The sequence below is a fragment of the Pelophylax lessonae genome, assembly GCF_965119305.1.
Source record: "Pelophylax lessonae genome assembly, chromosome: 9".
NCBI lineage: Eukaryota > Metazoa > Chordata > Amphibia > Anura > Ranidae > Pelophylax > Pelophylax lessonae.
The window spans coordinates 91,994,332-92,019,610 of NC_138776.1; the positions used below are offsets into that span (position 1 = coordinate 91,994,332).

At 44.1% G+C, this 25,279-nt stretch overlaps 1 protein-coding gene across 1 annotated transcript in view; it reads left to right on the plus strand.

The window, feature by feature from the left end:
* Nucleotides 1-25,279, plus strand: part of CFAP46 (cilia and flagella associated protein 46) — a 363,053-nt gene that overhangs the window by 13,465 nt on the left and 324,309 nt on the right. The window contains exons 3-5 of the mRNA XM_082268864.1: nucleotides 1,117-1,241; nucleotides 7,861-7,992; nucleotides 18,226-18,290. Of these exons, the coding sequence (XP_082124990.1) occupies nucleotides 1,117-1,241; nucleotides 7,861-7,992; nucleotides 18,226-18,290 (322 nt within the window). The remainder of the gene's footprint in view (nucleotides 1-1,116; nucleotides 1,242-7,860; nucleotides 7,993-18,225; nucleotides 18,291-25,279) is intronic.

Below are 25,279 nucleotides of genomic sequence, written 5' to 3' on the forward strand. Positions count from 1 at the left end.
GTTGATCTCTGTTTTTACAATAGGAGACCTGTCCCACTACAGTTAGAAACACGCCCCTGGGACACACTTAACCCCTCCCTGTCCAATACAGTTAACCCCTTCCCTGCCAGTGTCATTTTTACAGTAACAGTGCACATGTATAGCACTGATTACTGTAGTAATGTCACTGGTACCCCCAAAAGTGTCAAAAATGTCAGTCAAGGGTCCGATCTGTCCGCTGCAATGTCGCAGTACCGCAAAAAAAAATCGCAGATCGCCGCCATTACTCGTTAAAAAAAAAAAAAACACCATAAATGACAAAAATCTTTCCCTTTGTTAGTAAACGCGATAACTTTTGCGCAAACCAATCAAAATACGCTTTTTGCAATTTTTTTTTTTTTTTTTACCAAACATATGTAGCATAAAACAAATTGGCTGAAAATGTTGAAAATTTTTGATTTTTACATTTTTTTGGGGGGAATTTTATGTAAAAAAAAGTGAAAAATGTTATTTTTGCAAAATTTACGCTCTTTTCTTTGTTTATAGCGCATGATCAGAAAATCGCACAGGTGATCAAATACCACCAAAAGAAAGCTCTGTTTGTGGGAAAAAAAAGGGCGTCAAATTCATTTAGGTACAGCGTTGCACGACCGCGCAATTGTCCGTTAAAGTCACGCAGTAAAAAATCGCAAAAAACCCCCTGGTCAGGAAGGGGGTAAAATCTTCCGGGGCTTAAGTGGTTAATGGGGACACAAACAACAATAGAAACCTGACTGTGGTCCAGACCCCTCACAACTCTATCAACATCTAAAAAAAAAGTTTTATCATTAGTTATACTGTGAAAAGAAAAAAAAAGGTTTAGGTTGGAATTCCAGTTTTATCGTGTTTTTTATTTATTTTTCTCTCTTTAATTGAGGTATCCTTTTATTTTTGTATTTGGCGATGTTCATAAATGCCCTTCTTTGCTTGTTTTTGTTATCTTTTCATCCATCCACTTCTAATTAACTAATAAGTTATGTGCAGTGCCTCAGACTACTATGCATGTGTCTGTCTTTAAGCGGGGAATGGAGGGGCACCCCTGACACTAATTGTGTGCACTAACAGATGTTTTTATCTTATTTTCTAACCTCTGTCAAGATGCCGATGCCCTGAACAGTGCATACAAATTAATTAAAGCCACTAACAGGGACGGATCAACAAGAGATGCCCCAGAAATGTTCAGCTCTGATCTGTATGTTCTGTGTGCAGAACAAGCCCTTCAAGTAAGTGTCTGTAGCAAGAAGATATGGAAGAATGCTAGGTTAAGCTGACTGAGCCTTAATCAAGGTCTTCTTGTACTTGTAATGATCAAGTATCAGGATTGTGTGAAAGGAAAGCATGATGTTGCCTGTAGCAGTCTGTCATATCTCAGTTATCCCTGTAGTACAGATTGGAAATGAATATCTTTAAAACCCAACTCCAGGCAAAATAAAAACGTTTCGCCTTGCAAATCCCTATGTATGCCTAATCTGGTGGTGGTGTTTTATTTTTATTTTTTTTAAACATAAAAAACTTTCCTAATTGCGCTATGATGATGTTTGGGGCACCTTTTCCAGTAGCATTGACAAGTGGCCTCAGATGGTTTTCAATTTTCCTGTCCAATCTGGTTGACCAGTCTTGTTTTCGCCCCTTGTATGATGCCCCTGCTGAATGCTGCAGGACCCTCTAAGGATCCTATGGGCAGCCCTCACGTCACCGGGAAGCAGACTGGTCCTTCCTACACTATGGAGCAGATTAAAGAAGACCTAAAACCCACAAGAAAATAATTTTAGGTAAGTATTTGGGGCTTTTAGATAGATTTAAAAAAAAAATAAAAACTGTAAAATTGGCACAGAGTTTCTTACCCTTTACTACCCATAACTAAAACAAAAAGTTTAGACTAGAGAGATATATAATTGGGCTGAAGAGAACCCGCCACGATTTAAATGTGGGGACTGTCGTTTTTAAATTTTCAAAGGTTGAAGCATTAGTGGTTTGATTCTTCTTTTTTTGCTTTGTTACATAATAAGTCACTGATCTGGAGTAAGTTTTTTTCATGTCCTCTGTTCTGACATATCACTACCTGGGTGCTTGCTCCAGGTCAGTGGCATTCAAAATATTAATGTAAAAGTAAAAAAAAAAAACAGGAGCCAAGTTAGCAATGGCTTATTTTTTTCTAGTCCTGAATCGGATCCTATGCAATCTTTGGGGTCACCAAGAAGCAATGTGGGCAGACTGGACCCTCCTACATAATGGAGCAGAGGAAAAAGACCTGAGACCCATTTTGTCACAAGACAAGAGTTTTTTTTTTATAAATATTTTGGACTTTTAGATTCATTTTTTTGGGAAAAATCTAAACGATAGAATAGGTGCAGAAATTACAACCCTTCATCACTCTACCCAAAACTAAACCAAAAAGTTTTGATTACAGATATGTATTAAAGCCCAATTCCAGGGTTGAATACTCTTTATCCCAAGGGGTTGAGGAATAAGGTGTAATTCTTACCTTACTCCTTGCTCTGGTGCTTTTCTCTGCTCCAGGTTGTTTGCGTTACCCTGCCGTCCTCATGTACATTGCAGGACTATTGGTCCTGCATTGCCCTTGATGACATTGATGTACGACTGCAGCCTTAAGTATCCTATAGAAGAGGCCTAGGGGGATCAGTCACACAGATGGAGGGAGCCTGCCTGAGCAAGGTATTAAGTAAGTATTACACATTTTTTTCCTTTTCCCCTAGAGTTAAAGTGGAACTATACTTGTCTTCTCTCCAGAATCACAGAGGTGGCATCTGGCCGGCCGCTGACATCTTTGGCCAGTCAACTTCCAAGTATCGATCTTCGCCCATTTTCATTGGCTGGGCAGAGTTCACTTCATTCCAGCGCTTGCGCAGGAGTACATTCACCTTGGCATTGCCAGAATTGTAAAATGAGCTTGTGTGTGCACAGCTAAGTGTACAGAGTGTATAGGCTGATAGGGAACATGAATGCAAAAGAGACATAGTATGCCATAAAAATCATGTCTGTTTTCCATTTTTCTCCCATTCAAGTTCCACTTTAACAAGCATTTAACCCTTTCAGTGTCAAGGGCTCCACCGCAAGGGTATTTTTCTGTCTATTAAAGTTGAATTTTAACTGATCTAAAGAAAACCTGTCATGATAGAAATGTGGAGACTGCTTTTTCTCAGTTTGAAAGGTGCATATATCAATGGTTTCATTCTTCCTATTATTATTCCAGGTCAACTGTTCTGACACTTTCCTCCCTGGATGCTCCCTGGATACAAAATAATAATTGTAAAAGTAAAAAGAAAAGCCCTGGGGCCAAATAAGCAATGCCTTTTTCCATCCAGACAAGGCCTTAAAGTAGAACTATAGGCAAAACTTTTTTTTTTTTTATTTGGGGAAAAAGCAAGGGAGGGCTATAATTTTTTTTTTTTTCATCATCTGTGTCCCATTGCGGAGATTTTCCTTCACTTCTTTCCCATAGCCAAATAGGAAGTGAGAGGAAATCCCTGCAAATTAGGGGAATCCCTTGGGAACCCCCAGGTCACCCGAACTAGTGTCCCATTGGAAGGTTTCCCCTCTATTACTTTTCTGGGATCAACACAATATTTGGGATTTTCTTTTGCATTCACTTTCAATAATAATAGTAAACAGGACAATAGAGAGGGTGATTCTCCTTAAAGAGGAAGTAAACTCCCCTGAACAACTTAACAGCATGCAAACCATTTTACAATCACATGTAGGTGGCTTTAAAAGCAATACAAACTGCGCTATTTAAGAAATATTGCCGTTGTTTGTGTCCGTGACGTCAGTGGCGGCCGGCCCATAGGGGGCGCAGGGGCGCCGCCGCCCCCCCCCCCCCCCCAAAAAAAAAAAGAAAAAGAAAATTTTTTGCCCACAAGGGGCGCCCGCCTCATTGGTGCCTATGGGGGTGGGGTTTTCCACCCGCAGAGGCGCCGAGAGGCGGCCTTCTGGGGCGTAACTGTAGCGCAGAGCACTGCGCTACACCCACCCCCCTTTTGGAGCCCGCTGCATTGGTGCCTATGGGGGGGGGGGGTTTCCACCCGCAGAGGCGCCAAATGGCAGCCTTCTGGGGCGTAACTGTAGCGCAGAGCACAGCGCTACACCACCCCCCTTTTGTGATGTCTTGGATCATGATTGGTCCAGACTCCAGCCTGGACCAATCATGATTAAGGACATCCATGCTGACCTCGTTGGGGGCGGTGCCGGTGCGTGCATCAGTCACTCATCGTCACCGCCCGGTCAGCTTCCCGTCGCCGCAGAAGAGGAGTCGTGAGGAGGGGAGAAGCCGCCGCCGGGAGCCGAGCAGAAGAGGACGGACGTCGGAGTCGCGAGGAGGGGGAGAAGCCGCCGCCGGGAGCCGAGCCGTCGCCAGGTAAGTGTCTCAGCCAGGGAAGTGCTGACTTGTCACCTGTGCCATGCCTATTCCATCACCTGTGCCATGCCTGTACCGTCTGTGCCATGCCTATTCCATCACCTGTGCCATGCATATACCATCATCTGTGCCATGCCTATTCTATCACCTGTGCCATGCCTGTACCATCTGTGCCATGCCTATTCCATCACCTGTGCCATGCATATACCATCACCTGTGCCATGCATATACCATCACCTGTGCCATGCCTGTACCATCTGTGCCATGCCTATTCCATCACCTGTGCCATGCATATACCATCACCTGTGCCATGCCTATTCTATCACCTGTGCCATGCCTGTACCATCTGTGCCATGCCTATTCCATCACCTGTGCCATGCCTATTCTATCACCTGTGCCATGCCTATTCTATCACCTGTGCCATGCCTATTCCATCACCTGTGCCATGCCTATTCCATCACCTGTGCCATGCATATACCATCACCTGTGCCATGCCTGTACCATCTGTGCCATGCCTATTCCATCACCTGTGCCATGCATATACCATCACCTGTGCCATGCCTATTCTATCACCTGTGCCATGCCTGTACCATCTGTGCCATGCCTATTCCATCACCTGTGCCATGACCTTACCATCACCTGTGCCATGCCTATTCCATCACCTGTGCCATGCCTGTACCATCTGGGCACTGCCTATACCATCACCTGTGCCATGCCTGTATCATCTGTGCCATGCCTATTCCATCACCTGTGCCATGCCTATACCATCATCTGTGCCATGCCTATCCTATCACCTGTGCCATGCCTATACCATCTGTGCCATGCCTATTCCATCACCTGTGCCATGACCTTACCATCACCTGTGCCATGCCTATTCCATCACCTGTGCCATGCCTGTACCATCTGTGCCATGCCTATTCCATCACCTGTGCCATGCCTATACCATCTGTGCCATGCCTATTCCATCACCTGTGCCATGCATATTCTATCACCTGTGCCATGCCTGTACCATCTGTGCCATGCCTTTTCCATCACCTGTGCCATGCATATACCATCACCTGTGCCATGCCTATTCTATCACCTGTGCCATGCCTGTACCATCTGTGCCATGCCTATTCCATCACCTGTGCCATGCATATACCATCCCCTTTGCAATGCCTATTCTATCACCTGTGCCATGCCTGTACCATCTGTGCCATGCCTATTCCATCACCTGTGCCATGACCTTACCATCACCTGTGCCATGCCTATTCCATCACCTGTGCCATGCCTGTACCATCTGTGCCATGCATATTCCATCACCTGTGCCATGCCTATACCACCTGTGCCATGCCTATTCCATCACCTGTGCCATGCCTATACCATCTGTGCCATGCCTATTCCATCACCTGTGCCATGACCTTACCATCACCTGTGCCATGCCTATTCCATCACCTGTGCCATGCCTGTACCATCTGTGCCATGCCTATTCCATCACCTGTGACATGCCTATACCATCTGTGCCATGCCTATTCCATCACCTGTGCCATGCCTGTACCATCACCTGTGCCATGCCTGTACCATCACCTGTGCAATGCCTGTTCCATCACTTGTGCCATGCCTATACCATCACCTGTGCCATGCCTATACCATCACCTGTGCCATGCCTATTCCATCACCTGTGCCATGCCTATTCCATCACCTGTGCCATGCCTATACCATAATCTGTTCCATGCCTATACCATCACCTGTGCCATGCCTATACCATCACCTGTGCCATGCCTATACCATCACCTGTGCCATGCCTATTCCATCACCTGTGCCATGCCTATTCCATCACCTGTGCCATGCCTATACCATCACCTGTGCCATGCCTATTCCATCACCTGTGCCATGCCTATACCATCACCTGTGCCATGCCTATACCATCACCTGTGCCATGCCTGTACCATCACCTGTGCCATGCCTGTACCATCACCTGTGCCATGCCTGTACCATCACCTGTGCAATGCCTATTCCATCACCTGTGCAATGCCTATTCCATCACCTGTGCCATGCCTGTACCATCACCTGTGCCATGCCTATACCATCTGTGCCATGCCTGTACCATGACCTCAAAGTCACGCAATTTTTTACCACGTTTTTTGCCGCGAAGCAATACCTATTACATTTTTCTTTTTGCGCCCCCCCCCCCCCCCCAAAAAAAAAATTGAGTACCATCCGCCACTGCGTGACGTCACTCGCGCATGCGCGTTTTGTCCCTCATTTACGGCACACTCAGCAAGACGTCAGTCTGTGCAGCTATGTGCCGTGCCTCTGATTGCAAAGCTCCACGGCATTACAATCCCGCGAGATACCAGTGTTCTTGAAACACCCCATGTGACCAGCTACGTCACAGGGGGTGTGAACAATGACATCCATGGTTAACAGAGGGAGGATATTTACATGTGTACTCTTATTGGTTTGCTGGGCTTTGTCGCCAAGGTAACGGTATACTAAAACGAGGCTTGGTTAGTTATTACTGAGCATGCGTGGGATTCTGGCTGTGACAGAGAGGAACGGGCGGAAGTACAGATAAGGCTTGAATCGGAAGGCAACTACAAACATGGCGCCGGCTTCAGCCAGAAAAGATAAAAAAGAAACCAAGCTGCACAATCAGTAAGAAAGATCCTGTAGGGCTAATTCATATCCTTGTCAGTTTTAGAAATGATTTACATAGTGGCCATATGATTACTGGAAACATTTCTTCAGAGTTTACTTCCTCTTTAACGGGTGCACAGGCAGCAATAAAAACGGACATATGTTCTAATCCCTCTCTACTCTATTCAAAACTAAAAAAAAAAAAAAAACGTTTTACCTTTTAGTTCTATTTATAGTGCTGTTTAAGATTCATATAGCAAAGCCTTCACTGGGTCATGACCTGAGATCCTAGATTGCCTGAGAACCTTAAGTGAAACCAAGGAAGCTGCCATCTTAGCCTCAGTTTGGTGTGCAGTTGCCATGGTGCTGCACATGTGATCAGGTATGGTATCAGCCATTTGATGGCTTGCCGTTTTGGTTGAGAGCACAAGCAATTTTGACAGTTATCATTCACGGCATACCTTCAGTGTAACTATTTTGGGAAAAAGTTAAATCTATAGGTTTAGTTCCACTTTAAGGCTGTATAATTAGTTTTGTAAACTTAAATCTTTGTTCGGAAACTTTGCACGAGGCAGGAAGGGGACTCGGCGTTCTGTGTGTTTTTCGGTAAATAACGTATGTAAGTGACCTTTGCAGTTCCTGATTTGTTCTCGTTCCTTATTGATCTGTTACTTTTTAAGTTTGAATTACACCCACATGCTTGTCTGGAATACGGCGCCTGTAATGACTCCTATTTGGCTGCTGTCTTTTTATTTTTGTGCAGCACTTTTAGTCTGTAAAGTAATTGGTCTTTCTGTAGTAACTAAACAATAATGGGCCCTTTTTCCTATCATTTTGCTTTGTTGTAGCTTGGAAATCATGCTGGGACCAAAGACTGTCTTCAAATGTATTTCAACAGCAAACCTCCTCCAAACCAGTTTTATGGGAGAGCCTACCTGTGCAAAGCCCAATTACACACCCCCCTGTCTGCTAATAATGTGGTATGTATTTTATATAGGAAATGCTTTAGAGCAGTTCAGTTTGTTAGATTTAGAGTATTCGATTTAAACAGACCTTTAAGTAACTTTATAAATCTGCAGCTTCCTATTCTGTTACAATACACAAATACCTTGTAATATATTTTTAATCCAAAATAGATTGTATTAGTATTGAAATGAGCATAACGTAAAAACCCCTTTGCTGACAAAGACATGCACCTATGTTGTACATATTCAGTCAAAAGCAGGGCTTTTTTTTCTCACAAAATAGGTGCAGGAACTCAACCACAACCCCCCCCCCCCCCCACCAAATCCCCCACCCTTTAAACCGCATCAAATAGTGGGTATGGTCAAATTTCACTTCAATACCAGCAGTGCATTATGTACAAAGGGCAGAGTGTGGGGGAAGTGGTTACAACAAAGTGCAGAGTTCAGGGGTGCGCTGCATACAGAGTGCAAAGTTCAGGGGTGCGCTGCATACAGAATGCAGAGTTCAGCCTTCTTCCACAGCTGCTTACCTCTGCACCCCCCCATCCACATCTCACTTTCACCCCTCTTCAGCTCTGCCCTTTGCATGCAATCCCATCTCCACTGTCCCTATCTTCTCCCCACCACCTAAAAGCTCCACCATCTTCTACATGTCTTACTTTTGTTGCTGTAATAAGCTGAAGGACCTGAGCCAGAGGTAGTAGAACTGAGTTCCACCAAGTTCCAGCTGAAAAAAAGCCCTGGTTAAAAGAATAGATGAGACGAGGTCGTACTTTTTTATTATTTAAAAAAAGTAATTGTATTCCAGCCAAGTGGCTTTACCTAGGCTAACATCATGTCATCAGTCTGCTGCAGGCAGGAGGAAGCATTTCCTCGGTTTCCTCTCCCCCAATGAGCAGACTGCAACGTTGTACCTTTGTAGTAACAAGGTACAGCAAGGGGTAAATCTGAGCCACGTTTTTGCTGCCCCCACCTTTCCCTATTAAAGCAGAACTAAAGTCCCACTGTAAAAAAAACTGTGAGCAGGCAGGCTTTTATTGCAGAATAGACATGCCCCTACCTGCCTGCTCGCTGTCTCCTTGGACGCTGTAAACTGATCTGTGCATGCTTACAGTGCCTGGCCAGGCTCCAAGTACCTGGATGATGGCCTCCTGCACATGTGTAGAAGTGCTGTCATCCCCCGCCAGTCAATGAAGAGGCCTGAAGACCCAAAAGAAGATGCCAGCGCAGGACCATTGGACTGGTAAATATGGAGACTTTAGTTCCGCTTTAAGCTACAAGGGCAGCAGAAGGAGGTGTATAAATGTTGGGGCCACAATGCTTTGCTTCACATCACTGCAAACATTACCCCTGCTTCAACTGAATGCCATTGAGTGCCATTGTGTACGCATAAGGTTTAGGGGTTAAAACAGGTGGTGAGGATAATATGGAACCCCTCCCCACCAAATGTCTGCATGTGTATACGAGGCCTTAACCCCTTTAGTGCCAGGTCCGTACGCCGTATGGACCTCACATTCTTCCTTGTGTTATAAGCTCATGGTCAATTCAGTGACCATGAGCTTATATCAGAACTGTTCAGCAGACTCTGCTGACCAAAATCATATCTGTGATCAGCGGCTCACATTACACAGATCAGAGCTATTCCCCCAAAAATATGTCCCCCCCGCCACTGCTGCTGCTAATACAAGGACATGTGTCCCTGCCTTACCCTAAAATACAGCCCTTCCCCACCAAACAAATCCCTACAGCACCTCTGTCTATCTCTCTACACTAACCCCCCCACACCCCTACACTGATCCTAACCCCCTTCCCCCCCCCCCCCACATCATGATCCTCTGCCCTCCTGCCGGCTTATATACTGAAAGTGAGGCTATAAAAAATTGACATGGGGGGGCCACTCTGACCCCCCCCCCTGTACTGCACTGCATGCCCATCTCCCGGGACCCCTCCCCACACTGCATCCAGCCGGCTTTCCCTCCCCGCCTCCCGTGGGCTGCAGCTGCTGCTCGGGAGGGATCCCTGATCGCTTGGTGTCAGGATGGAGAGCGGGGGGGCTAGAAAACATGTGCTTATCAGTCCCCTTCCTTTAGTAAGTGAACATAGTGAGCAATCAGCTGTCACTTTGGCATAGTGTGTAAATGAATGGGAGAGGCTTCCATCCATTCATAATTATTGCAGCTGAGCTTGCAGAGAAAGGGACTAAACAGATTTCTGTTTAGACCCCTAATGTCTCTTCAGAGCCCCCCCCCCCCCCAAAAAAAAAAAAAAAATAATAATAATAATAAATTGAATCTGTTTAAAAAAAAAAATTGTAAAAAAAAAAAAATTGTAAAAAAGAAAAATCATAGTGGGGCCCCTTTCACATGAGCACCTCCGTGGGATTGAATCTGCTTGCTAAGCGGGGAATCACTCTGCTGATACCCGCTGACCAAACGAATGACAGGTCCGTCTCCGCTCCGCTGTGCAGAGCGGAGACAGAGCCAGTCCCGCTCTCCTCTGTGGGGAGATCGGGTGAAAATGAAGCACCTGTCCGTTTTCATCCAATCAAATCCAATCCGATCCGCCAAACATATGGAAAATAGGACCGCCATCAGTCTGTTTCTTGCGGGTAGGATCGGATCAGATAGTGGCAGATGTCAGCAGACATGTCACCTCTGGCATCCGCCGCTTTATAGGGGAGAATGGATCAGAATTGATCAGGTCCGCCTGAAAAACTAACAGGTGGACCTAATCAGGCAGCCCATTTGAAAGGGGCCTAAGGCTAGATTTAGACATGCGTCTAAATCGCCCTTGCCTTTGAAGCCTAAGGCTAAGCTCCAAAGGCTACTGACAGGCAGTGAGGAAGCAATACAATGCCTCCTCACCGCCTGTTTTAACCCCATTTTTGCCATCAAATGCGGCGCAACTGCATGTTCCCCATTATTTAAATGTGTAGCAATTGGCAGGCGGCATTACTATTAGTCAGGTAAACTTTGCCACGGGTGCAAAGCATTGCACTCCAGCAAATAAACACCCCCGCCCGCTGCCTATTGAAGCTTGAGGATGTGGTTGGTGGGTGGCAAAAATGCAGCTCAATCATGTGTTTTTTCTACACCCCTAAAGCCTAAGGTATTTTTCACGCGGGGCATACTACTACAGACCCGTGTTTAGCTGCAGAGGGATGCTCAGGTGTTCCATTCATTCCTGTGGAGGCAGTCCCATTCATGTCAACTGAAACGCAGCAGCTGTAAGAACACAGCCACTGCTCCCAACTTGACATCCATGTGGGTGCATGTCCTGTACCCACACTGCCTGAGTCCATGCACCTACACCCGCATGGGTGTCAGATATATCCTTGCAGCTACAGCGTCCCAATTGACATGAATAGAACTGCCTGCACAGAGATGCACAGATTACCTGTGCATCCACGTGCAGGTAAACATGGCCCTCCATGTGTGCACGCTTTAGCACACCCCACTGAATGAGGCCTTAGTAGTAATTAAGCAGGAATTACATAGGTTGTGTTTTATTTGTGCAAGAAAGGATTAAAGTGTTATTTTTAGTGAAAATAGTGATTTGATAAACATTGGCGCAAAAATCGCAGGGTCTTATAAATCAGTAGCACCTTCTTTTTTTCTACTGATCATGTGCTTTCAGAAAATATATGGTTTGGGGGGTCTTTTACAAACTCTGACAGCTGTAAGTAAAATAAAAACCTCCAGATTCTTTAAGAAATTTTTGGGTACATTCGATTTTCACGATTTTGCAAAAAGGCGCAATGTAAAATTTACAAATATTTGTTATTTATTAACTCAACACGGCTTAGGCTTTTATATTTAGTAGGAATTTAGCGGGAACTTTGTAAAATTTGCTGTGTTTTTTTCTGCTAATAATGATTTTAGTGTATTTTTAACCAAAATATTGTCTTTATAAACATTTGCGCAAAGACCGCAGGGCCTTAAAAAATCAGTAGCACCTTATTTTTATTCTACAAGTTATATGCTTTTAGAAAATATATGGTTTGGGGGTGTTTAACAAATTCTGAAAGCTGTAGGGGAAAAATGAAAACCTTTAGAATTGTAGAGAATATTGGATATTTACACGTTTGCGTCTGTTTGATTTTCGCCATTTTGCAAAAAGGCGCAATTTAAAAGTAGCAAATATTTGTTAACTCAATACAGGTTAAGCTTTTATATTAAGTAGGAATTTATCAGGAATTTTGAAAAATGTTTTGTGTTTTTATCTGTTAATAATGACTTTAGTGTATTTTTAGCAAAAATATTGTTCGATAAACATTTGTGGAAATATCGTGGGGCCTTAAAAATCCGTAGCACCCTATTTTTATTCTGCTGGTCCTGTGCTTTCAGAAAATATATGGTTTTGGGGGTCTTTTACAAACTCTAAAAGCTATAAGTGAAAAATAAAAAAGCAAAGGAATAATTGCAAAAATGGTCTGGCCAGCTGAGTTTAAAAGTGGAGCGCAGGGCCTGGCAGCGAAAGGGTTAAAGACACCCTGTGGCCAGACCATTTATTTCAACAAACTCTTCCCATAAGATTATATATGCATTTCACACATTTTTTGCTTTTTATTTACCTGTAAAAACCTCCCTTGTGCAGACATCCAAAAGCCCTGAGACCAAGTTGGTTTCCACTATCTTGGATGTGTATGAACAGTCCAGAAAGACTCAGAGCTGCCCCTCAGGTGATACTCAATAGTATTTTCCCTTCACTCCTCCCCAATAGCTACATTGGAGACTCCTATTCTAGGTAATAAAATGTCCTTTCCAGTTGCTTGCCATTAGGTCACTGCATTCTGCTTTAAATCCTTATGCCTGTCAAAGCAGATAGATCATATAATGAGCATGTACAGCAGAGTTCCCAGATGTATTCATATATCTGTGTAGAATGAATTTAATTATACAGTCAGGTCCATAAATATTGGGACATCGACACAATTCTAATTGTTTTGGCTCTATACACCACCACAATGGATTTGAAATGAAACAAACAAAATGTGCTTTAACTGCAGACTTTCAGCTTTAATTTGAGGGTATTTACATCCAAATCAGGTGAACGGTAGGAATTACAACAGTTTGTATATGTACCTCCCACTTTTTAAGGGACCAAAAGTAATGGGACAGATTAACAATCATAAATCAAACTTTCACTTTTTAATACTTGGATGCAAATCCTTTGCAGTCAATTACAGCCTGAAGTCTGGAACGCATAGACATCACCAGACGCTGGGTTTCATCCCCGGTGATGCTCTGCCAGGCCTCTACTGCAACTGTCTTCAGTTTCTGCTTGTTCTTGGGGCATTTTCCCTTCAGTTTTGTCTTCAGCAAGTGAAATGCATGCTCAATCGGATTCAGGTCAGTTGATTGACTTGGCCATTGCATAACATTCCACTTCTTTCCCTTAAAAAACTCTTTGGTTGCTTTCGCAGTATGCTTTGGGTCATTGTCCATCTGCACTGTGAAGCGCCGTCCAATGAGTTCTGAAGCATTTGGCTGAATATGAGCAGATAATATTGCCCGAAGCATTCAGAATTCATCCTGCTGCTTTTGTCAGCAGTCACATCATCAATAAATACAAGAGAACCAGTTCCATTGGCAGCCATACATGCCCACTACCACCACCATACTTCACTGATGAGGTGGTATGCTTTGGATCATGAACAGTTCCTTTCCTTCTCCATACTCTTCTCTTACCATCACTCTAGTACAAGTTGATCTTGGTCTCATCTGTCCATAGGATGTTGTTCCAGAACTCTGAAGGCTTTTTTAGATGTTGTTTGGCAAATTCTAATCTGGCCTTCCTGTTTTTGAGGCTCACCAATGGTTTACATCTTGTGGTGAACACTCTGTATTCACTCTGGTGAAGACTTCTCTTGATAGTTGACTTTGACACACATACACCTACCTCCTGGAGAGTGTTCTTGATCTGGCCAACTGTTGTGAAGGGTGTTTTCTTCACCAGGGAAAGAATTATTTGATCATCCACCACAGTTGTTTTCCGTGATCTTCCGGGTCTTTTGGTGTCTCTGAGCTCACCGGTGCGTTCTTTCTTTTTAAGGATGTTGCAAACAGTTGATTTGGCCACACCTAATGTTTTTGCTATCTCTCTGATGGGTTTTTTGTTTTTTCAGCCTAGTGACTGCTCTTTGGATCTCATATTGAGAGTTGACAGCAACAGATTCCAAATGCATATAGCACACTTGAAATTAACTCTGGACCTTTTATCTGCTCCTTGTAAATGGGATAATGAGGGAATAACACACGCCTGGCCATGGAACAGCTGAGCAGCCAATTGTCCCATTACTTTTAGTCCCTTAAAAAGTGGGAGGCACATATACAAACTGTTGTAATTCCTACACCTTTCACCTGATTTGGGTGTAAATACCCTCAAATTAAAGCTGAAAGTCTGCAGTTAAAGCATATCTTGTTTGTTTCATTTCAAATCTATTGTGGTGGTGTATAGAGCCAAAAAGATTAGAATTGTGTTGATGTCCCAAAATTTATGGACCTGACTGTATCTGTTCCTCACATTAATACTTTAGTTTTAGGCTGACTCCACAATGTTCACTATAAATGAGGAATTCTGTTTGCAAGTTACAGTAAATTGGGCAAATCATAATTTTCGTAAGCAAACAGCAGATATCACCAACTATACAAATTGTTATTTTCATAGCTACCTTTTTTTTTTTTGGAGTACCAGTTGAACTCTTAGCTGAAATTCTGACCTATGATATTTATTTAAGGACATCCCTCCTATTGAACATTTCTCTTTACTTTAGGCAATATAATGAATGAGTGAAAGGGTGTCAGGTAAGAGAGGAGAGGCTTAGTAGAAACTTAGAGCTGGACCCTCTTTTACCACTTGTCATTCTTTTTCTCCCTCTCCCATCTCTGATACATGATTGGATAGTAAAAATGTATTTAGGTTGGGTGAGTGGCTTTTCTGTGTAACTCTGTCCCGTACTTCCTACTTTATCACAGAGGCAAGAATGACGTCACCCACTTCTTCACCACCACCACCAAAGCCTCCTTGGATACCAACATTACACATCCTAGGAGGCTTTGGGACAATCTACTGTGCTTCATTAGGGGCCGGCTCAAGGATGAAGTCACAATGGGTACCCTGATGACATCTGATGAGGAGCATGGGCCCTAGAGTGCCAGAACAGAGTGGTGGCTTACACCAAACCATGCTTAAGTCCCTAGGCGGTTGAATGTATTCTTTGTGGGCAACCCAATATTCATAGTAAGAGAGGGAAAAGAAAATTGTAAAGGGAATAGTGAAGTTCCTCTTTAGGGTTTGTTTCAGGTAAATGGTGACTTTGCTGAAAGAGGTGAGATAGAGTAAAATGGATATGAAAACAAGACATGTCCTTAAATGGAGGCCAAATGACTGATTCTCTCTTGAAAAATTACAGTCAATTACTTTTTTTCTAAAATGGTACTTAATAATAGCCATTCTGGCACATTAAATGTAAAATTGTATCAAATTTTTACTGAAATTTTCCTTTCCAGGAACCATTTAATAGCAGCATACATGCTATAGTATAGTATAGTATAGTATGCTGCCATGTTGACACTAGGAAAACTAAAATTTGTATCAAATACCATTCCCATCATTTTCCTTACCTGGCACCAATCCATGGCAGCATACTAAACCACACGTAGTAGTGATCAGTTGAGATGCTATCTCTCCTGCCAAGAGAGGTGCACCAGGAGGTGTGTATTGAGGGATATATTGTGCACCAAACCTACCTCATAGACCACCAGCAGTGCAAGTCAACCACACATGCACAAGTAGGGAAACAGAGCGAGAGCAGATTCATCTAAATGGTTCAGATACTCTTCCCACTTTTCATATTCAAATTTAGTTTGAATTGTAATTCAGAAAACTATTTTGTCAGAGCATCATGAACTCAACAATTTTTTGCATTAAAATGTTTGATTTCCAATGTTTCAAATTCTGCTTTCTCGGGATATGCAAGCACCTACAGTAAGCACAATTTTTCCTGAATGAAAACCACATTAACTGTTAGAAGTTCAGTCATGCTTGAAACATTTTCCATAGTTCTTTGATTTTCTCATTACTACGGTATAAAATGATCTTCAATTCAACACCAATAACTATAAGAAAATTGTATGAACTTTCCGAAAACCAATTTGTTTTCATTAGGCTGCAAACTGATATTAGAGCAGAGTTAAAAAAACATAGAAATAAAGACAATGTTGTAGCCAAACTATATCAGAATATCCATGAGCAAAAGTAAGTTGGAACTGCAGCGGATAGAGTAACACTGAGCAGCAACATACTGATGATCAAACAAAACATATACCACAGCGCGAAAACAGTATAAATATTAAACCCCAAAAATCATATATGTGTGTGTGTGTGTGTGTATATATATATATATATATGTATATACCAACTTTACACCAATGGTGAATGAAAAGTGCTCAAATAGTGAACATGTACCAATAAAAACATATATAATGAAATAAATTGTGTTAATGAATATGTGCACTCAATATAAACAAAAAATATAAAAAAAATCTCAAATACAATAGCAGAATGTTATGACATAAGTCTATGAAAAGAACAAAAAAGTAAAACAAAATTAAAAAAAAAAATTCAAAAAAATCCAACAAGCATGTGTCCAATGAAAGTCTGTAAAGTTTAATGTGCTTCTAAACCGGGAAATCCGTGCCAATCTGTGACTCTCATGCAACTGTGCTCCACACTCCAGTCTCGTGTCCGTCGATGGCACCGCGTGCGTTTAACTGAAAACCGGATATGACATCGCTAAAAAGGCCAGAATCTTTGTCGGCGTGTTTCACCCCTCCTAGTGGGCGTTATCAAAGACTTGGTGGGCACGCCGCGGTGCTATCCACGGATACGAGACTGAATGCCTCCAGGGTGCCTCTATCCATAGTATCTGCTATGAAATGCGATCACATATCTGCTACATTGTAAGTGCAATCTTTTGTATACCTATTAATAAAAGAATGTATTACACTATTTGGATTCTTCTCCAGGAAGGACTATCCCTATACTTGCCAGATAAAGCTTGATAGACCTACATGAAGTATTGCTAAGGGGTCCATGCCTTGTAGTAAGTTTAAACACATTGGGGTGTGGAGCACAGTTTGCTGCATGAGAGTCACAGATTGGCATGGATTTCTCGGTTTAGAAGAACATTATACTTCACTACTTCACAGACTTTCACATGCTTGTTGGATTCTTTTAAATTTTTTAAATTTTTTTTTTTTCATAGACTTATGTGATAACATTCTGCTATTGTATTTGAGATTTTTTTATTTTTTTATTTTTTGTTTATATTGAGTGCACATATTCGTTAACACCATGTATTTCATTATATATATTTTTTATTGGTACATGTTCACTATTTGAGCACTTTTCACTCACCATTGGTGTAGTTGAGTGTGTGTGTGTGTATGTGTATGTGTATATATATATATATATATATATATATATATATATATATACACACATACATAATTTTTGGGATGTAATATTTATACTGTTTTTGCGCTGTGATTTATGTTTTGTTTGATTTGAATCACTCTGTGTGATGAGCAGTAGCAACAGTTTTTGATCTAAAAAGATACACACATAGCGCAGGGGGAACGTTTGTCAAATTTTCAACATACTGATGATGTTATCTCTCTGCATTCTCTCCAATGTTTGTCACATTGGCCCCAATACGCCCCTAAACTCTCCCAGTCTGATTAATCCTGTACAGTAAATTACAGGAGGCAGAAATCAAGTCTAAAGTAGGTACTTTTAGCCTGGGTTCACACTGGGGCAACTTGTCAGGTGACTTACCTGCCTGACAAGTCATGCTCCATTCAGTGCAATGGAACCGTTCTAATAGGAGCAACTCAAGTCGCTCTGACTTATAAAAAAGGTTCCTGCACTACTTTGGGGGCGACTTGCATTGACTTCTATTAGAGAAGTAGTTTGCAAGCCCCCCTGAAGTCGCGCTGCACGGGCGGATTCAGAGTTGGGGGCGACTTTGAAGCCGTCCCCAGTGTGAACGCAGACTTACTAGTTGTATTTAAAAATACTAAACTGCATTGATTGATCTTTTAATATCTGCCTGTAATTCAGCTTTAATATTCTTTACCTGAGGATAGATATGTGCTTATCTCAGGCCTGTTTAAGTATGCAGTATAAAATATATACATATATGTTTGATGTGAATAAGTTATTACATTTTTTTTTTTTTTTTAGGATGAATTGGAAAGTTCAGTGGTCTACTATCTGAAATCAATTGATTTTGCAATGAAGCAGCAAAGGTTTGTGTGAAATCAATCTATTTCATTTTAATAAGCATGTGATATAGATATCCGATCTTCTCCATATCAACTTTCATGAAGCCGCTAAATTGGCGGTTTACAAATTTCAGTTAGACATGCCACTGTCACAACCTTTTGCCAAGTCAAAGTGTCACCTGTAATAATGATGTTCATAATTGGACAAAAGTCTTTGCCTGCTGCATTCACCACCTGTCTATTCTGTAGCAGCCATATGTTTCAGTTGTATTTGCTAAAATTGTCACTTGAATGCCTTCCTTGTGCCCCTGAGACTCTGATCCGAATCCCAGTGCCATTTGCAACTATGCTTCAAGCGATCCAACAGCACTCAGAGAGACCTGGCTCTCTGTTCATCAGAGCCTGAAGTAGCAGACACTTCAGTGGTTTAAAAGAGCATCTAAATATTCAAATTAAAAATAGAAAAAATCACCAATTTCTGCTCCTTTTTTTTTTTTTTTTCTTGAATATTTACAGCAGTCTTTCTCAGCCTTTTTTAACAGAGAGGAACCCTTAAAATAGCTTTCAGGTTTTAGAGAACCCCTGCTAATAAACGTGTCCACAGCTCTCCGTACATTAGGGTAAACATAGTAGGTATATAAAAATAAATGAAATGAGGATGTGGCATACTTAGCATATTTGACATCCAGGGCTATTCTATAAAACAAAACAATTTTTTAGCAATAATAATACAATAAACAAATGATAATAATAGCTGGAATGATTGCAGACAGTGAAAACTCTAGTGTTTCCTTTTTACATTGGCGGTCAGTCAAAGAAAGACCCTTTTATACGGGAAACATTGCACATTGCACCTTGCATTAGTGATCAATGGGAAGAATGCTCCTTAGCCAAAAAGATAATTTGTGTCAATTGGTTACTTGCAGAGAGGCTGAAATTTTTAATTGCTCAAGGAACTCCTGGCAACCTTTGGAAGAAACCCCAGAGTTCTCCAGAACCTTGGTTAAGAAAGGTTTTGAGTAATAATTTTTGGAGAAAGTATAAGCTACTACACAGGAAATCCACAATTCTATCCAAAATTGGAATTCTGATGCTGTGATCTCTGCAATGGACCCCTGGGTCTGTTCAATATGAGAGGCACCACTCTCACTGCTAGTTTTTTTTTTTTTTTTTATATAATGAAGAATGCAACATCAGGAGCAAAAACTGCAGATCTTCAAGTTGGACCAAAAAGGAGTCGGGAATTATGGCAGGGATATCTTGCTTTTGGAACGTGGAAATTGCATAGGATATCGTAGGCTGACATGGGCTGCCAAGCTACACCTAAATTCTATTTTCTCTTTCGTTCATTGACAGACACAGCACTTCAGGATTCTGAACCATTGGTTATACTGCCCTCTACAGGAGTAGGATACGAGGCAGAAAAAAGCGCTTGAGTACACCTATGGGCAGTCTCTGGTGGTATATCCCCCCCTCTCTGCTATAGGTCTTTAGTTTTTTTTTTGTCTGGTCAGGAATAGGGATCTAGTTCCCTGCTGGGATCTCTGGTCCTGGCAATTTTTTCCTTTTAAATGGCTTTTTTTCTTCCGTTATTTTTCTTGATAGATCTACAATCAACTGCCGGACTGGGCGACGGGTTAGATAATCTAGATCCAGTGATCACCCCAGTCTGGCCAGCGAGCAGTGGAGACAACAGCTCCATGCTAGGTCGGCTGTGACATAGCCCCATTGGATGGGTGCTGGCCTACAAGTTAAATGGCTCACAAGTTCGCATACGACTGGGTCTCGGCCTGAGTCGCAGCATTCCTCCGGGTCCACAGCCCCCCCCCATTTCAATGGCGAGAAGGTTCTGTTTTGAGCGGGTCCGCCTGGTTCCTGGTGTGGCGAGTACCTGTCCCCCCTCTTCTCCTGGAAGGTTTTGGGGTGGACGCGGGCCCCTCCCTGGAATGCTCAGACCCTTGGGTTCCCCTCCTTCCCATCAGACCACCCTGAATACTGGTGATCCCTGTAGGTCATCTACCCCCCCCCATCTGGGGTAGCGTGGTGGTCTGGGATGTGTCTGAGGCTTGAGTATAGTGCTGAGGTGGTAAGGGCAGGAGGGGGTGCGCTGCTGGCGACTAGGCTATTGACTGGGGGGGGGGTTCTACCTGCTGTGGGGCCCTGTGCCTGGTTTCCCCCTTCCTTTAGGTTTGCGGCCGGGCTCCAGAGATTCCTCCTTGGTTCCAGGAGCCTCATGAGGCTGTGCATGGTGTCAATTTTGTTGTAGCCTTCTTGGTTATAATGGCCGGCGGCCATGTTTGTGTAGTCCAGTGGCCATTTTTTGTTAGTCCAGCATACTATAGGGCGGCGGCCATTACAGTGGAGCCTCTCAAGCGGTGATCTCGGCTGTGGGAGCTCCTCCTTTTCCCCTGGTGCTGACTCCTGGGTCTTTCTTTCCCTTGGATGCCACACATGGAGCAAGTGCTATCCCTGGTGCAGCAGGTGCTCCTCTGGTGGGGTGGTGAGTCTGGTGGGGTTCCTCCCTCTCTCTGCTGCAGGATTGTGGGGTGCTCTGTTTACTGGCTACCTGGTGGTGCTACCAGCACGGTGGGTGTGTCCCTTTGCAGTGATAGACAGTTTTGTGGGGGTCCCCCTCTTTACTAAATGGAGTCTCTGTAGCAGGTTTCCCAACTAGACCCTAGAGAGATTGTGGGTCCGTCAGGGTTTTAACCATCCATCGATGCACTGAATGCGGTCCTGGAGTCCTTTGAGTCCCAGGTGGAGGTGGCTTTTGGGTAGCAGGCTAGCAAAAAGCTCCCCCCGCCTTCCCCTGCCTCAGCTGTCTCTTGAGATCTGCGGCCACGATCCCTGAATTATCGGACAGTGAGGATGTGTAATGTTCCGGTACCTATGGTACCCTTGTTCCTATATTTCTCCTCTCTTTGCGTCCCATCTTGTATAACAAAGGACGCATACACCTTTAAGAACGGATGACATCACTGCCGAGCGCCGCTATGAGCGGCTATTTCAATCGCCGGTTTGCTCTCACTCATCGCTCGTTCAAACCCACATGTTCATCGCACCTACGCCTGAGAAGTCGGAGCTGCTGACATACCTTCCTTGCTGAACTAAAGCCGGAAACCTCGCTGGTGATCCGTATCCCGCTGCGGGATCACCCCTCTCCAATGGACACTGTTATTCCTAACCCATCTAAGTGATAAGTACCCCGCAGGGGATTCTTACTAACCAATCTCCTACTGTCATCTACTGCAATTACCAAGACTATCTGTATCTATCTATTACTATCATCTGCATAAGACTGTTAGCTCTTGGGACTACCTTGAACTATCCTTGCACTAGGTTACTCTGTCTAAAGTATACTCCATCTGTGTCCTCTTACCATCTGCACTATACTTGACATCAGAGCCTATCTGCTTACCATCACCTGCAACTCTCCTATACTACTTCTAGAGCTCACCATACAATAGCCTGTCTCTCATCTATATATCCTCATATACTCTATCCCTCCATTTAAACATCTGCTAATATATATATAGTATATAACAGGCTGTACACGGTGATGAAGTCCTGAGAGTTGGATATGTTGTTCAACAGATTCTCTACAAGGCTACTGAGTGTAATAATTCTGCAGCTGTAAATCCATCCACAAACAAAAACGCATGAACGTTACAGGATGATTCCTTTACTCCTGTAGCTGCGCACAAGAAGGCGCTGGTGGACACACTGATTGTATCTGTGCGTGAAACTTTGAAAATGGAGAATGCAGCTAAAGCTGGGCAGAGGTTGGTGTCCCCTTTGGCACTTACAAGCCGCCTCGCGTGGCAAATGTGTTTCCTTATCCCTCCTATTTTGACAGATTTGTGTGCGAGCGCCCAAAACGTCCCTTTGGGGTTCCTAAATGCTTTGCGGTGTGGTACCCCTTTGAGAAGTCCCTCCTTTAAAAGTGGACTGTTCCACTGGTGGTGGACCCCCTGGTTTCCAGCTTAAATAAGACGACCGTGATTCCGGTTGAGGAATTGCCGGCCTTTAAAGATCCGGCTGACAGAAAAGCGGAGGCTACATGTAGCCTGCAAAATGTTCACTGTTGCTGGTTTGGCGCTTAGGCCGGTCTTCACCATTGCCCTGGTGTCGCAAGCTCTGACCGAGTGGGCTAAACTTTTGACCTAGAGGGTTAGCAGCTTCCCCCTGCCTTTGCTGAATTGGTGGACCAGTTGGTCCAGGGGCTGCAGTTTATCTGTGATGCCTCTTTGGATGTGGCTCCCCTGATCTCTCGGCTTTCTTTTTGGCAGTGGTACTTATTGTGGCTTAAGTGTTGGTCTGCAGACCAGACCTCTAAAAAAGCTCTGACTGATTTACCCTTTCAGGGCAATTGCCTGTTTGGAGCCACCCTGGATGACATCGTTAAGAGTCTCACAGGGGGGGAATAGTACCTTTCGTCCACAGGCTGGAAAGGGTAAGGAACCTCCTTGCAGACGTGGCCTGTCTTTCTCAGCTCACAAGAAGTTTTTTCGTCCATCATGGTCCACTGACAAGGGTTCAAAACCTTTCAAGTCCTCCTTGGAAAGTTCCAAGCGGCCCTGCTCGGGCAAGCCAAAAGCAGGATTCTCTAGACCCGCGGACAAGGCTCCTTGAGCATGAAGGTGTGCCCTCACCTATGCCTGGGCTGGGGGAGGTCTTTGCTGGTTTCCGGGCCCGTGGACCTCCTTGGTACACGTCAAATGAGTCCACGAAGTTATACTGTCCGGCTACAAGATCAAGTTTCAGTATTACCCTCCGGAAAGGTTCTTTGCGGGCAATACGAGACCTGCTGCTTCAGGGGGTGATTGTCCTGGTTCCGGCCTCCGAGTGTTTTCAGGGTTTTTATTTAAACCTGTTCATGGTCCCAAAGAAAGAGGTCAAGGTATGCCTGATTCTGGACCTCAAGGCCCTGAACTGTTTTGTGCGGGTAGAAAAGTTCAGAATGGAGTCCATTCGCACGGTGATGGCATCCCAACATTAGGGGGATTTTCTTGCCTCTATCAACATCAGAGATGTTACTTGTACATTCCAATATCTGCCTGACACCAGCACTTCCTCTGTTTTGCTGTAGGAGAGGAACATTATCAGTTTGTGGCATTACCCTTTGGTCTCCCCTCCGCTCCTAGGGTCTTCACAAAAGTGTTGGCCCTGGTTCTGGCATTGCTACGTCAGCGGGGGATTGCAGTACTGGGCTATCTGGATGACCTCCTCTTGCGAGCGGAGTCCTCTGCTGCTCTGATGAACAGCGTGGAGATCACTATTCAGACCCTGAAGGAGTTTGTTTGGCTTCTGAATTACCAGACGTCTGCTCTGATTCCATCCAAAAAATTGGATCATCTGGGTCTGACTCTGGTATTAGCTCTAGCCAGTAGGAGGAGTGTTCCTTCCTCTGGACAAACTCCAGAAGTTGCATTCTGTGATTCATCTCCTGCTGTCCAGCAGATGGTTATCCCTCTGCACTTGAATGTGGGTGCTGGGCATGATGGTATCTACCTTTTTTGAGGTGGTTCCGTTTGCACGGTTCCATACGAGGTCCCTACAAAGGGAGATCATGGTCAAATCTCCACCATACACATTCCAGGAGGGGAAAACTGGCAGGCGGACAATCTCAGTTGGCAGGCGTCGGACCAAGGGGAGTGGTCCTTTCATTCGGACTTGTTTCATCAGCTGTCTCCGGTGGGGCACCCCCGAGGTGGATCTGTTGGCGTTCCGGCTCAACAGAAAGGGGCTGAGGTTTGTGGCAAGGTCTTGGGATTCTCTGGTGGATGCCACAGACGCTCTGGTGGCCAATATCGTCTGATCTACGCTTTCCCTCCTCTCAAGCTTCTGCTGAGGCTCTCACGCAGAATCAAGGCAGAGGGGATTCCTGTCATTCTAGTGACCCCAGACTGGCCTTGCCGGTCTTGGTACGCCGACCTGGTGTGGCTGATCGCCGACGTCCCTTGGAGACTGCCTCTCAGGGAGGATCTCTTGTCTCAAGGCCCAATCTTCCATCCTGCTTTACATTCGCTGGCTTTGACGGCTTGGCTGTTGAAAACCAGGTGCTGATGGATAGAGGTTCGCCTGGGTCAGTGATTCTGACACGGCTAAAAGCTAGGAAATTCACCTCTTGGAAGATCTACCATCATATGTGGAAAGTGTACATTCTATGGTGGGTGTTCATCCTCGTTTTTTTCCGGCGGCTCGTATTTTGACATTCCTTTAACAGAAATTGAGCAGAAATTGGCATTGATGACCATCAAGGGCCAGGTGTCAACCTTGATGGCATTCTTTCAGTGACCCTTGGCCATGCACTCCCTTGTGCGTACCTTTTATTCAAGGGATTCAACATCTGACTCCACCGGTGCGGTCTCCTCTACCGCCCTGGTGTCTGAACTTGGTGCTTTCAGTTCTCCAGAATCCTCCCCTTGAAAATATTTGGGAGATTCCCCTGCTTACGCTGTCCCAGAAGGTGGCTTTTTTGGTGGCTATGACCTCTGCTCACAGGGTGTCAGAACTGGCGGCGTTATTTTGTCGGATTCTTTACCTGGTGATCCACAAAGATAAGGTGTTTTTTCACCCATGTCTGTCATTCCTTCCTAAAGTAGTCTCGAATTTCCATTTGTATGAAGACATTGTGTTTCCTTCCCTGTGTCCCAGGCCCAAATATCCTAAGGAATTTGCGTTGCATACCTTTGAGGTGGTTCGGGTAATTCGGGTAATTTGGGTAATTTGGGTGTATCTGGCAGCTACAGAGCCTTTTCAGGGGTCAGACTCACTGTTTATGCTCACGGATGGGACAAGAAAAGGGCTGTCTGCTTCTTCTGCGACCATTTCAAGATGGATCAGACAGACAGTGACTCAGGCCTATTCGATCAGGGGTCAGGTTCCTCCTTTCCCTGTCATGGCGCACTCTACTCAGGCACTTCGTGCTTCTTGGGCCTTCTGTCATCACGCATAAGTGGCGCAGGTTTGCAAGGCGGCCACTTGGTTGTCAGTGCGTACTTTCACTAAAT